General features: G+C 34.9%; 1 protein-coding gene across 1 annotated transcript in view; it reads right to left on the bottom strand.

Moving 5' to 3' along the window:
• Window positions 1-14,394, bottom strand: part of LOC126973348 (kinesin-like protein KIF3A) — a 48,856-nt gene extending 34,462 nt beyond the window's left edge. Inside the window, exons 1-2 of the mRNA XM_050820576.1 lie at window positions 14,209-14,394; window positions 13,738-13,947 (exon numbers count right to left, since the gene is read on the bottom strand). Of these exons, the coding sequence (XP_050676533.1) occupies window positions 13,738-13,947; window positions 14,209-14,214 (216 nt within the window). The 5' untranslated portion in view covers window positions 14,215-14,394. The remainder of the gene's footprint in view (window positions 1-13,737; window positions 13,948-14,208) is intronic.
• Window positions 14,395-15,582: the final 1,188 nt, after the last annotated feature.

The following is a 15,582-nucleotide window of genomic DNA, read 5'->3' as shown; positions in this document are numbered from 1 at the left end:
TTACGAAATTTAAAAGAATTGTTAAAAAACGTTTTCTGTGGGAAAGCATAAACTATAGCATAAATGATTTTCGTAATGACACCATGGACTGGGAATAAAGCGAACACCCTCAGGTATTGTAATCCATATTTTTATATTTAAAAAAAAGCCTGCTGAGTTTCTTGCGCCCATTCCTCTCGGGTCTGAGGCAGTCTCTTTTGAATGGTTTTGACGTTCAATAAGTGATCTTGAATCTTATTTTGAATAAAAATATTTGAATTTGAATTAAAATAAATCTTTATTTACTGTAAAACTTTATAAGTTATTTCGTGCAAGTCAGGATGAAGTACAAAAGTTACAATAGAATTAAAATGAGTATAACAATATTCATTAAAAAAATTTAGAACATTAATACCAACTATCTTTATCATTCAAATAATCTTTCACATTATATAGGCCTTACATGTTAATTTATTTTTTACGATACATTTAAATTTTTTAAAAGGTAATATTTTAATATCATTTGGGAGTTTATTATAAAATACAACACAATCGACTTTAAAAGATTTAGCAATTTTACGGAGCCTAGTAGATAGAATTGCGAGTTTATGTTTGTTTCGAGTATTGACATTGTACATCACTATTCTTTTTAAATTGGCTGATATGTTTATGAGCGTATAGGAGGTTCTCGTATATGTACTGGCAGTGTACTGTCATAATATTAATTTCACTAAACTTTTCTCTCAATGAATCCCTTGAACGCATTTTACAGACTGCTCGAATTGCCCTTTTCTGCAGCACAAATATGTTGTAATAGGACATGACACTATGAAAGTAGCTGGAATATACAAGTCTAGCCGTTTCAACAAATGCCTAATTTTTTTTATCGCAAATACTCCAGAGCTAATTCGTAATTACATAAGTTTTTTATATGAGCACCCTTGTAGCTTTTGGAAGTAAACCCGACTTAAACATTGGTGTAATTTTACTATGTTTCAGAAAGTCAGGAAAGTGGAAACACGCTATTGCAAGATATGGTGCTATGACATCAATTATTGAACTTATTATTTTAACAGAAATGCCCCATCAGCAGTTTTTTTTATGTCTAGAGACTTAAATGTTTTAATTATTTCTCCAGGGCTAACAAAACTAAAATTGAAAATTTGTTGACATTCTCAAACTTTTTCTAGAAGAAGTGACTCAGCAACATTGGTGGAGGAGACAAGAGTGCTTGTGATAGAAACTGTAATGTCAGAAAAAATATCTCAAAAGCAGTAGCAACTTCCTGCTGAGATTGAATTATTGTATTGTTTATTGATAGATGGTATTAAATTTTGCGTTCTTTCACTCTTCCAGATTCCCAGTTAATCACATTCCACGTAATCTTTATTTTATTCGGTGCATTTTTAATTATTTGTCTGATATGCATAGACTTTGCAATAGAACAAACACTTTTAAATAATTTAGAGTATTTCTTAACATACTCGAGAAAAGATGCATCATGTTTATATAATGATCTCTCACTATATAGTTCATATAGCCTTTGTCTGCTCCTATGAATGCCAGCCGTTGCCCAATCGATAAATGGCAAGAGAAAAAAGTTAAGGGAATTATTACGAGACCTTAACTACCAAATGCCAGACCCATCACTTCTCTAGTTCGATGGAGGATTGAGTTCTGTTAAATAAATCACTATAATCCAAACTTTGCTATGTCAAATGACTCGGCGCTGGAATAAACACATCTAAACCGGTTAAGTTAGAACACAACTGAACAAAAAGTCCTCGATGTATTAGTCAGTTCGAATTCCTTTTCGGTTTTCAAGCCTTGTACATTTGTATGTATTACGATTAGTTGGCCAATTGACGTTGGCGTCATACGCATAAGAAAAGAAAAGCTTAAATACCCTCCATGGTAGACGCAAGGAGAATCATTTGTGTAAAAGGAAAAGTGTCCGTCAAAATGCGTTAAATTAGGATGGCGCTACAGTAGCATCAGAGTAGATCTTTAAAGAAACGCCAAATAAAAAATAAAAAAATCAATTTAGATGCACATTTCCCTATAACAATTCAGTTCACCGTAAGTTATTGAAATTTTCAAAAATTCACTACTTAAGTCGACAATGATATTAAAATTTTAACTCGGCATACTTCAGATCATCTATAATTGCTACATTCATTGCATACCCAGTGCCTACACAACGTGCCATTGTGGAAGGTTTTTGAACTGTTATTAACAGCATAAGCTGGACACTTCAACATTTCTCCCATAAGAGATGATTCTTCTTGCCTCAACCCTCCATATGCACAGATGACAGAACAGCAACAGAGTATATTATTTTGATTTAAATATACGTACAACACGGCCACATTATCTCTAGACGCTGGAACGTCAAGCCCCCTCCCGTTCCCCTCTCACCCCCTCGCGCTCGTCCTGTTGCGTCAGTACGGTTTGCAGTTTCATTTTTTTTAAGGAATAGGAGGACAAACGAGCGTACGGGTTACCGGGTCACCTGGTGTTAAGTGATTACCGCCGTCCACATTCTCTTGCAACACCAGAGGAATCATAAGAGCGTTGCCGGCCTTTAAGGAAGGTGTACGCGCTTGTAAGGTACCCATGTCGTATCGTCCCGGAAACACCGCACAAGGAAGCTCATTCCATAGCGTTGTAGTACGAGGAAGAGAGCTCCTTGAAAACCGCACTGTGGAGGACCGCCACACATCCAGATGGTGGGGATGATATCCTAACTTGTGTCGTGCGAAGGTGGAATTCGGCGGCAAGAATCAGGTTAAACAGCTTTTCGGAACACTCCCCGTGATAAATGCGGTAGAAGACACACAATGAAGCGACGTCTCTACGCAACGCCAAGTGATTCAGCCGTTCGCAGAGCACTGGGTCCCCGATTTCATTCATTAACATTAGGATGTAGCCAACGGTAATATATTTGTGCTATCACTGCTTTGTTTATGAAGTTTTCATTGTTATGATTTGAATTTTGTTAATCGTTTTGCGGTTTCTGTTTTCTGTCGCTGTAATAGTTCTGTCAGTAAAAATAAATACTTTTTGTAACTACATACTAATCCTGATTCTTTCATTGACGTTTCTCCATTAAAATAATAATCAGTATCACATCACCTTTGAGATCAATCAAAAATACGAAAAGAAACGTTTATTTATTAATAACTAGTTGGCCCGACAGACGTTCTGTATATAATGAATAAAATGTTTTTATATGAATTGAATCAAGAATTATTTCGTCAAATATGCATCCTACTGCCGTAATGAGATTGGTTCGCAGCAGAACTGTCAAACCGTGGGTCAATAAATTCTCTCATAGAAATTGGACTTCCACAAATAATTCAAGACCTAAATTTGCCAAATCGGTCCAGCCGTTCTCGAGTTTTAGCGAGACTAACGAACAGCAATTCATTTTTATATATATAGATAATATACTAGTGTTGCTTGTTTTGTCATCGTCATCATTTAATCCATATTTTGAGCTTTTTTTTACTATTTTACTTTATTAACGATTGGCCGAAAGGAAGGCACAGGCAAATTGGGATACAGAATAAAGAGTTATACCACAGAAGCCTCAGTTATTTACACCTTTTAATGAAATATCTACTTTATATGCCTGCAAATAATATTAATTTTAGATCGCAGCTGCGGTGGACTCGTAATACATTGATAAATTAGTTTACGCACAGTACGCTCTTCTGGTACTTACTTATTGGGTACTTACTCAGGGCTGAGGCCTGAGGCACACAAACAAGCCAACACGCTGCATTTTCAAGCCGATTAGATTGTCTGATATTTTTATAAATAAATAAATTAATTATTTATTTCTATACAGAATATTACAGAAATGCAAAGCATAATTAAGGGATGAAGCAATAGGCAAAAGGAGAAGGCTCAGCTTCACCTGACATCATAGATTCGTTTCCATGCAATGCTGTTTTCCAACCATACCCTCCTTAAGGTGATGAGTGGGAGAGGATGTAATACGGCTCCCCGATTACATAATTAAGCTCTTTTTTTTTGTTTTATAAAAAAAAGTGTTGGTACCCTTGCAAGTATATGTAGTATTAGCAAGTTTCTATTTGGCAATATCGTATCATATTTGGTAATCTTAAGTATCTTTTAAGAAGAACGTTATGCAAGGGAAGCTACGGGTTGTCTCAAAAAATTTCTGAAGCAAATCTCTGCATACGCGTCTATTAGGCAGAGTTTTCGTTGAGTTTTGACCGCGCTTTGAATACAACGCCACGCAATCAATGTTCAGTGAAAATTCAGTAGCTTAACTATATATGTATGTATATATATAAAAGAGGCAGGCTGAGTTTCTTGAGTCCGTTTTTTCTGAGGTCTGAGGCACACTATTTCGCCGCCAAAAGGGCTCTCCCAGCTGCAACGTATCTGCCGCCAAAGTGAACGGTACCTAGACCTCTGCCCTTTTAATGGCCGTTTCTTAATAGCCCAAAACAACCTGAAATACCAGAACTTGCAACCCATCTAAACGAGCTAGCCTGGTCTTTGTCCGGTTCACCAATCATAAGAGACATGACATAACAAATCTAAGAGATTTCAATAACAACAAAGAGAGTTAAATTTAAAGTAATTTTACATCAATTTCGGGCTCTGGACATGAATCCGAGCAGATATTATATGCAGCCAAAACAATAAAAAAAATCACTTTGGAATGACACTTATAAATGTCAAAAAGGTTTTGCTTTTTACGTTTTTAATGGTAAGAAGTGGCAAGAAACTCATTGAACTCTTAAATGAACACTTACAGCTTCATCATTTTACAAATAATTTCAATTACAATATATGTTACCAAAATCATGCAACAAAAATACTCAAACTCAAATATTCAATGCTTTACGAGTGAGTCAAAAAAAGTACTTAAGTGTAAATTACTAAGTAGATATACAAAGAGTTATTAAGTACAGTAGATGCATCAATCCACACACAATATGTTATGTTTTTTTTAAAGTGATAACCCTCACTTCTAGGATTAAGGCGCGGACTGACTAGGATTGTAAACGCTACAACCAACCCTACATTATGTGTGTTGGTCATGTGGCTAAGCTAAGCAAATGGGCATTTATTTTACTGGTTTTCTTTTGTTTTCAAAATTTACATAATAAATTGAATAATTGTTCGGTTTAAGTTTTAGAAAAGTACTAATTCTATTCAATTCTTTAAAAAAAGAATATTGTTATCGCTTAAAATTCGGAGATTTTTGACTCCACTTTATTTTTGGAAGCAACTTCCAAATTTTTTATTGGATATTTCAAATTATATATAAATATTCTATTCGTTTAAAAATTATGATTAAATCCTTCTTCGTGCACTGTATTTTTTGCGTCGGAATATTTTCATTGCGTTATGTTGTAATCGACTCCCTAAGAAACCAATTTTTGTTGATATTGAGGTATGACCGCGCCTTAATACACAAATATATATAAAATACAAGCATTATACATTTATTTATTTACGGTGTGTGTGGATTAATACACAAATAAAATTTGAAAAACAAAATTTTATGAACGATGCGGGATTGAAGAGAGTTGAACAAAGCAAACAGAATTTTATAACGAGGCGGTACACGAACGGTTAGCTCAGTTAGAGCACCGGCACGGAACGCCGGAGGTCGTGGGTTCGAATCCCACAAAAATTTTGTTTTCAAATTTTGTTTGTGTAACTGATGAATTCATAACCATTCAGATTGCGTCTTTTAAAAAAACAAATTATTTATTATACAAAAATGCAAATGTTTCATACAAAGGATATTTTAACATCACAATATCATACTAAAGATACTTATAATTAGAATTTTTCTCTGTGGGTTCGTTCTGCACTGTCGTAACCTTAAGTAACATAGTAGTTCACAAATAAAAACGAAATTAGTATAAGTATCTTAGAATAAAAAGTAATTCTTCTCACTTCTTCTCTCTTCCACGACGATCATATAATGCAATATTCTCTATGCACTGAGCACTCAGCCCCTTGCATCGTCAGAGGACGCGCAAGAATGCACACAAAACATCACACTAATAATAATTCTTCTGTCGTTTCCATCCTGGGTCGAACACGAAAAAGATGGAACTACATATTTATAAAAATATTTATTTACTACGACAAAGTACAAGTTAGATTCTTAACATATTACACCAATTAAAGTTATTCCAAATTTAAAACTTTTTGTCTATATCATAAAGCTTTGTCACTACAGAATTACACGACAGGGAGTAATTTTAAACTTGGAGTAACTTTTCATTGCGTTTAAGACACACTGACTATAGTACATAATATTTTAAAAATACATTTCTACATACTGACATTTTTACAATTGAAAAACTAAAAACTTAGCTAATTTAAGAGGCGAGGTTTACTATTTAGTGGGTAATTTTGTATTAATGTGCGTGAGTCGCTGAAAATAGAGGTTAGAAGTTCACCGCTATTTTCTAAGCTTAAAACTTGCAATTATATAAACTTATGCTGATATAGTTTCGCCATATTGAGAGAGGTAATGAAAAACGATTGACGAAAAAAGTGTATAAGGCCAGTGTGAATGAATGGGTAGACCTAGGCGGACGTTTCGAGACCAAATCAGGGACGTCTTGAAAAAAGGCCAAGAGCATGTATGAAAGGTGACGAAAGTGGACGAAGCGAGACAAGTATGTAAGGATCGTAGCAAGTGGAAAGAAGTGGTCCTGCCTAGCCCTACGGGAAAGAGGCGTGATTATATGTATGTATGTATGTAAAACTTACTAGGATTATTAAATTTTAAATTACTTGCTCATTATCGGGCTGGCAGGTCATCGACTATTAGTATAGAGGTTCCTCACTACGTCCGATCCGTACCCGTGAAAATACAGATCTAGAAATCTCGGACCGAATTCGAATATTACTCACGCAGTACACACTAGCCTTTCCGTTCCGGGAAACTGATCGCATGGTATGCCTCAGATCGGCATGATTTTGGCGCTCGAGCAGCGTTCTGTCAATGCGTATTATTTTAAGTGCATTAATAGATTGCTTATAATTAAGATGATTTCATTGAATTTATCTTGAAAGCTATTGAAACAAGCCATAAGACCATGCCAAATAAACCACCTTATAAACAAAATAAGGGTCAAAACTTGGTGAGGCAATAGTGTGCCGATCGACACTCGGTTTTGGTTGTATCTGAAAAATCTAGTGCTCTTCGGAAGGCTACTCCGAACACGGATCCAATTCCAAGCAATTCTGGGGCCACTTTTTGTAATACGGATTTAACGCTGTGCAACGATCATGAGTCCTTTCATAGAAAATTCAAAAAAACACCTCACGTAATTTATGGACGCCCCCAAAGGAGATGACGGATGATGGAAATAGTGCAACTACCATAGAAATAGTTCTACGACTACTCCAGACCGTATTTTCATGGGTGTGAATTGGATTCGGATCGGACGTAGTGCGAAACCGCCCTAAGGTTTAGATCTATAGACTAGACTTTACCTACGTAAAACTTAGCTGAGTAAAAAGCTTAGCATAATCTTTGATTACGATTTCATAGTCAAATGACATCTAAAATTATGCTGAGTTTAAGCTCAGACAGTTCAATGCAAAAGTCAAGTTCTCGTTATATCACAGCAAAAGTCTTACGTAAGTAGCCTGAGGAAAGTCGTAAGTACCCTTTATAAATATCAACTTAAGCTTCACGTATATAAAATCGCAGCCTCAGTCTAAAAGGAATTTATTTTATCAAAATTGATTCCTTTAGAGTTATTACTTTTGATGTCATTTCTAATATACTACCCGCTCGGAAACGATTGGCGCTCTGAGAGAGAAGAAGGGGCGCAAGAAACTCTCCCAGCATTTTTATTATTATTAATCAAATGTAGAATATTTTATTGTCATTGCTATTGCTATAAATCAAAATCTAGTGTCCCAGGCTGTCGGGTCACTTAGATATTCACTGTGGAGTAGTAGGATTTACGACAGAGCCATTTTTTAATAAAAATGTCTATAGACATAACAAAAAATACTACTGATGTAGGTACTACACTAAACTATTGTCAGGGACATAAACTCGTTCAGTTACGATATTATTTAAGTGATCCCGGGGAAGCGATGAATGTAGCAAAAATAATCTATATTTCCGTCCGTAATACAAGTCCCATCTGCGCGTCTAAACGAAGACCTTGGTCGGCATAGGTACCTAATTATACCGCAGCGACGATGGAGCGGTGACGCAACGCACTAACGACCTTCAGGCCGCGGCAAGGTCTTCTGGTACTTGCCTAGGAAGCGGCCGAGTGCACGACTTGTGGATAAAATGAAATCGTGCAATAACAGCGTTTATTTATCGCTCCGACTCTGTCATAGGAGCCAGGGCTGCCAACCGTACTCTAAAACAGAGTATTGTACTCTATATCATGTAGGCGTACTCTATCTTATACTGAAAATGTTTAGAACTGGCCAGTTAGAAACATTGCTAATGAAAACTTTTTTTGAATTTAAATTTTAAAAATCTTTGGTAACCCAATGTAGTATATTGGATTCATTTGTCATTTGTTTTTGTGAATTGGCGGCAAATCTAATGAACCTAACGCGAGAAAATTTTCAGTCAATGAATTATTATGACTTTCGTTGTTGGCTTACTCAACAACAAAGCTATGATAGGCTGCGATAAGGATTTCTTAATGAAGCCCCATCTCGTGCCACTATTTACAATTGGTTTAACGAGTTTAAGCGTGGACGTAGCAATTTCAATGATGATCCGCGTGAGGGACGTCTTTTAACAGCGACTACTGAAGATAACATCAGTGCTGTGCGACGCATAATGGAAGAAGATAAGAGAGTGACCTATCAGCAGATACGGGCAAGCCTAGGCATTGGTATGAGTCAAGTTCAAAAATATTACACGAACATATAGGCGTCAGGAAGCTTTGTACCAGATGGATTCCCCATTTTTTAACCGACGACCAGAAACACCTTCGCATGGTTTCGCCAAATAAGTAAGTTCAACGGCGGTGACTCAAATGCTGTATTTGACATCGTCACAGGTGACGAAAGCTGGATATATTGCTACGAACCCGAAATCAAAAGACAATCAGCTCAGTGGATGTTTCCTTTCGAGGGTCGGCCAACTAAGGAAAAGAAAGGAAGAAGTTAAGGAAAAAAGATGATTGCCTCATTTTTTGGTCGGAAAGGTCATTTCACAACAGTTGTGCTAAAAGACGGAACGACAGTTACTGCAGACTGGTATGTCAATCGCTGTTTACCTGTTGTCTTGAAAAAAACGAGCCCTGAAGATGAGGTTAAAGTGTACGAAAATTCCATAGAAGAGACCCCTAAGAAAGAATGGGCCCACTGCTTTTCTCAGTGGTTCCATCGAATGCGACGATGTGTGGAGATTACCTCGAAAAACAATAAAAGTATTGGCAACCTTCTACATCGAGCCGTTTTTCATTTTCTAAACATTCTCAGTGTTTCCTTGGTATCTTTAAACGAGCAATTCTTGTTTATATATTTAAAATCTGAATCTCGAAAACGGCTCCAACGATTTTAATAAAATTTAGTATACAGGTAGTTTTGGCGGCGAGAAATCGATCTAGCTTTGGAAAATGAAAAGAAATTGTTCGAGATTCAATTTTGAAAAAGCCAGCTATATTTAAGTAAATAGTGTTTTTTTGTGTTATGTTAGTCTATTATAGTTAAATTATAAAGTTCACCTACACAAAGTAGAGTACAATAGCCTATTTTCAGAGCACTGTTGGTAATCCTAGAGTTACCTATACCTATTTCTAATCAACTTCAATGTGAAACCAAAAAATAACATATTATTTATTGGTGAAACTATTAGATATACAAATGTATATTTCGTACTACAGGCGCCGTTATTACAACAAGTAATAGAAACCAATATGGCAAAACAAATATATAGCGTCCATTAAAAAAAAATAAAAATCAGAAAGCTTCGTGTGCCAGCCCGACTGGTTCTTGGTCGGCTCTTTCAGTTGTACAATGTTATATTTTGCCATACAACAATAATATCTATATTACCCTCAATAACGCGTATCAATAATACTAAGTAAATTATGAAAATTAGTGAGCCAAATTGGTCATAATGACGCTTGAGACGGAAAAATGCGAGCGAGCCACAGATAAGGGGAGCGAGAGTGTCATGATCTATACACACGAGTTTTGTACGTTCTTCGACATAATTGCGAGGAAAAATAATTTAAAATAATCAAACACCCTGCGGAAAAAGGTAACAAATATTTACGTTATCGTAGTTTTCTTTTATGCACATTTTCCTGAATGACGGCAAAGAATAGCTTACAATGAAATACGAACAGAACTGGGATGTCATAAAACAGTTATTAATGTAGAGAGACATTGAACCAATGTAATATAATTAACATTGGAGTGTTGAAAATATAATAATAAAATATGATATTTTTACATACAAAAACTTATTGTAGATATCCAAGTCTTGAGGATGTATCTGTCATGATGCTGGATAACCACAGCTCACCCACCATTCGACAAGACTGACGCTGACAACACGACAATCTGGACGAATGGTGGACGAGACATGGTACTCTTCATGTTGTAATCTGCTGATGGTTACCTAGATTTAAATTATTAAAAAAAAAAAAACAATAAAAAGACTAAATTATACAACACAAGTCACAAAAAGTATTATTTTAACAATGATATCATAATACATACATAGCTATATAAGCACTCTTAAAACAACTCAACAAGTACGCTGCGTAGTACACTGAACAAGTTGGAATGATGTAAGTAGAATGGTGTGGTTGTCACTCACACTTGAGTAAGAACAAGTATTACACAGTGTCAAATGATATCATCAATGATCAAATGTCAAATTGGTTAGCTGTTAAAGTTCATAGACAGTAGAGACACAATAGTTCTATATTAGATTAAGGATTGGACTCCGCTGCCCTGAAACTAGATACCGCAGGCGTAGTCGCAGTGTGGCTACTAATACTATGCCGTACTAAGTGGGCCCACTCGAGCCAACCTCAGGCATTGTGTGACATTGACATGCCCACATGTTCTGTTAAACATTGCTAATAATTGAAACTATAATGCCAGGTTGTGTGGTAAAACTTTAAAATAATCTTTTTTATATTTTATTAATTTCAATTTAAAATAACACGAAGCATATGAAATATTGAGTGTCAAAATGACACGAAGGCAAGCATTTAATAGTTGCCGTAATAAAAATGCTATTGCTCTTATGTAGTAGGTATCTAGTTAGAATGCAGCGGAGACCGTGCATAGAGTTCAATGTTTATTAATCTCTTAAGCAACGGATTGAGATAAAATTTATTCAGTATGATGTAGTTGTTAGGATGGCAAACTTGCAGAAAATAGCCTGTGATTACCTATATAACCTACTGCATTAAATCTGTCTTTCTGATAAAACTAATTATAAATGAATGTATGGGGTGTACCATTGTAGGTAGAAATAGTTTGCTTATAAAATGAGTAGCCACAGTAAACTGTAATTTTTTTAATTATCTTTAATAAAAAGAATTGAGAAAAAATGGTTTGAAAAAGCCATCTCATAGTCAGCTGCAATGTTTTCAATTATTTCTAATTACTTATTAACCCCCTTATTCATAATAGTCTGCTAACTTAAAGCACTGCTAATTCTCGCTCTGCCTTCTTCTATTTATTCTTCTAAGTCAAAATGAGAAAAAACACTCCTTAGCTGCTGTTTAAAGTTAGCGGACCATTATGAATAAGGGGGTAAATGTTTATATTTTTTTATTTTAATACAAAATTGAGGAATACAACATGTACTATGCTATTTATGATAATCCATGGTTGCAAGTTTAAAAATGGCCTAAAGCAGAGGTCGCCTTTGTTTCAATAAGCAATTCTCACTCCTCAAGGGTGTGGTATGTAAAACTCCAGAGTACAGTTAGGTTAAAATAGAATTTCTTTTTTTAGATTCGGAGTACTAATTTATAGTATAATATATAGGTTTTCACCCTACTACTACATTAAATCACATAGGCTTTTAAATTAATGTTCTAAATTTTTTTTCTAATGTACAAATAATTATTTACATTACATAGTATGAACTATGTTTACAGATTTCTTTTCTTTTTATGAAAATAAGGGAAGAGCCAGTCTAATTAATTAATAATAATTTAATGTACAGGATATGCTCTGCCCATTACAATGCAGTGCCACTCAGGATTCTCGAAAAACCCAAAAAATCTGAGCAGCAGTACAATTGCCCTTGTCACCTTGAGACATTAAATGTTAAGTCTCATTTGCCCAGAAATTTTACTATGGTGCCCTTCAGACCTAAACACAGTAATGTTTACACATTACTGCTTCACGGCAGAAATATTTTGTGTTGTGGTACCCATAATCTAGCCAGCTTCCCGTGCAAAGGAGCCTCCCACTGGTTTACATAATATGCATTTTCTACTTATCGAAATATTTTTAGCACTTAACCTGGCATAGTTGCATTGTTTTTATAATATTTGTAAAATAATGACAATATATAAACAGGTATTAATAAAAGTATGGCAATGAGTTTCTTCCCACTTCTTCTCATTAAAGTAATCAAATCAACCTTATCTGAAGTAGTTGTATATCATTAAATGTTATAATTTTTGACATCAAGTAAATCTTTTCCCTTTTGTGCAGTTATGTTAATAGTGATTGATACCTGGGATGGAGACATAAGAAAAAAGTCATTCTTACATTGATGCAAGTGAAAAATAGAAGTATCCTGGTTTACTAAATTGTAATCAACTGTACCATACCTACAAACACAACTATGAGACCATTAGCATTAAAGCTATAACCACTCAGTTTTGAAGATGTAATGTATGTTAAGAAAATATTTCCCGTTTCAGTGTTTTTAAGATCTGGTACAAAAAAAAAGAAAAAAAATTGATATTTTTTTAAAGAGATAACCCTCACTTATGCGATTAATTACACAAATTAAATAGAGTGATTGCTGCAAGCTAGCGAGTGGTCGCGGGTTTGAGTCCCACGCCTTTTTTCATAAAATTAATTTGTGTAAAAATAGAAAAGTATCTATAAAGTAATCTGTGTAATATAATTAAATGAAAGATAAATAATTTTACAAATGTAATTATATTTTAACAAAAGATATATGATAATTTATGTATTATCAAAATATATTAATATTTTTCATTTTCTATTCAGTTACATTTGAGTGTGTTAAGTGTGGTTTTCTTTTGTGTTGTGCTGTTAAATAAAATATACCCAATTCATTGTCATTTCCAAATATTCCGCATTCTAAAATTATATCTAATGAGTACTAACATAGTGGATTAAATTTATAAAAAATAATTTACAAATAAGTGTTAAGTAACTGGGCAAGACAGTTCTATTTCATGACTCAGTATCCAAGATAGTCCCAAAACCATACATGTCAAAATAATATAAAAAATCATTTTTCTTCTCAATATCACACCTTTAAAAAATGATACTTATAAAGTGCAAAATAGATAATGATGTATGAGATAAGATAAATGTACCCTTGCTGGTATCAAATAATATGGTATCTAATTAAAATGATAACAATTTATACTAAAGAACTGTGGTAGAATTAAATATATGATGTGAAAATTATGTTTTCCTCTAGGGCGTAAGCAAATTGCAAATCTCATTATAGGTTAGGTACCTACTATGTCTCTTCACTAAGAGACCATACCCACTGGTATTAGTGCAAAATATTACCTGACTAGTATTGCTATCGAAGACTGCATCGTAAGCGTAGATCCGAGGAGGCTCTGGAGGTGACACGTTACTCCTGGTGACGGCGACTGTATTGTTAACTCCATCAACCGATACGCAATTGTACGCACCACCTATTTTCTCTTTTTGGTCCAAAGGGCGCACGCGTACCATAACGCGAACATTCTCGACAGTCCCGCCCAATTCCGCGTCCTAACCAACACAATTATTAATTAGCTATAACCACAAGATTTCAAATTTCCGCGTCACTTTGCAGACAGCACACATGTGCAAAGAAATAACGATGATGAAATGACCCTGACATGATTTGGATATGACTCATTGACTTAATTAAAACTTACAGCGTATACGTAATTTCTATATGTAAATTAATATTCTTTAAGATTCTAATAAGAAAAATATTTCCTTCGAATTGCACAGATATATAATCGTTTAAATAAATTTGTAACTTACTGGCATTTCAACACGTTCTTCCACGTCCGAGTTGCGCAACTGACTATAAAACTGAGCTTTGACACTGTCTTTGTTTGACTATTAACGTACAAAAATCAATACTGTCGACCTACTTTCCTACAAAATGGCAAATCTCATTTAAATTCTCGGTCCTCTTCGAATTCGTGTTCCCTCGCTGACGCTGTATAAAATAGAAATGAAAATGAAATGAAATGACAAATTGATTGCCAGTTCTTTAAAATATTGTGTCTATTAGTTAATAGTGCTGCCATCCTTAAAAAATCTAGTCACAAAATTGTGGAAAAACAAGGAATTTAGTAGCAAAAACACTCAGTTTGAAGGGCTGCTAACAAGGAGCAATTTTAGTTTATCAACTGCATTACATTTGATATGATCCGTCTCAACAGACTTTCAACAAAATCTGAGTCGATTCGATAAGAGTCGACAACTTTCATCGCTTCAACCCACATCAATAAACATTCAACTCATCTGAACTTATCAATTACAAAATATATACTCTCGGATTGTTCCTAATTTCTCACCACAAAACGAGCTATATATTCAACTATTTGCTATATATATTCACAAGCTTGGTTATGATCTAGTAAACGAGACATGAAAGAGACAAGAAAATGGAGGCATAATATCCAATTTCTTCTAAGTAACTTATGTTAAACCCCCAAAACAACAGAATGAAAATGAAATACATAAAGATAAAATAAATAAATGTTTAATACTGAATTAGAAACTCAAATAAATAGTTAGGCATAAAAAATAAAATACAATTATTTAGCTCAATAACTCGATGTGTCGAAATCCAATGAGCTATCATTGGACTATGCAGGTCCTGGCCCACCCACCACCAGGAGCATGCTGTTATCAGAGCTACGTAATCTTTCCCAGACGGAAGATATACGAGCTCTGATGACAGCAAATAAATCGGGCATTCCCACCTAGGCGAACATGCCTACTCTACCAGTGAGTAGCTCCTTTGCATAGAATGTAGGCTAGATTATGGGTACTACAACGGCGTCTATTTCTGCCGTGAAGCACTAATGTGTAAGCTTTATTGTGTTTCAGTCTGAAGGGCGCCGTACCTAATGAAATTACTGGGCAAATGAGACATAGAATCTTTGGGTTTTTTCAATAATCCTGAGGCGCACTGCATTGTAATGGACCGAGTGTATTAATTACCATGAGCTGTCGTCCGTCTTATTATCATAAAAAAATATTATTACTGTAACTGATTTTGATTGAGTATTCGTAAGCAGTCAGCCACGGTTAGAATTAACTCCTTATAAAAAATATTTACTTATTGCTAATACACACATTGACAAAATGGTCAATCGGGTTGTCAGGTCGACTAGATACGCA

Source organism: Leptidea sinapis, chromosome 29 (assembly GCF_905404315.1).
Source record: "Leptidea sinapis chromosome 29, ilLepSina1.1, whole genome shotgun sequence".
Taxonomy (NCBI): Eukaryota; Metazoa; Arthropoda; class Insecta; order Lepidoptera; family Pieridae; genus Leptidea; species Leptidea sinapis.
Note: the sequence above shows the minus strand (reverse complement) of the source record. Positions and strands in the feature narration are given on the sequence as shown.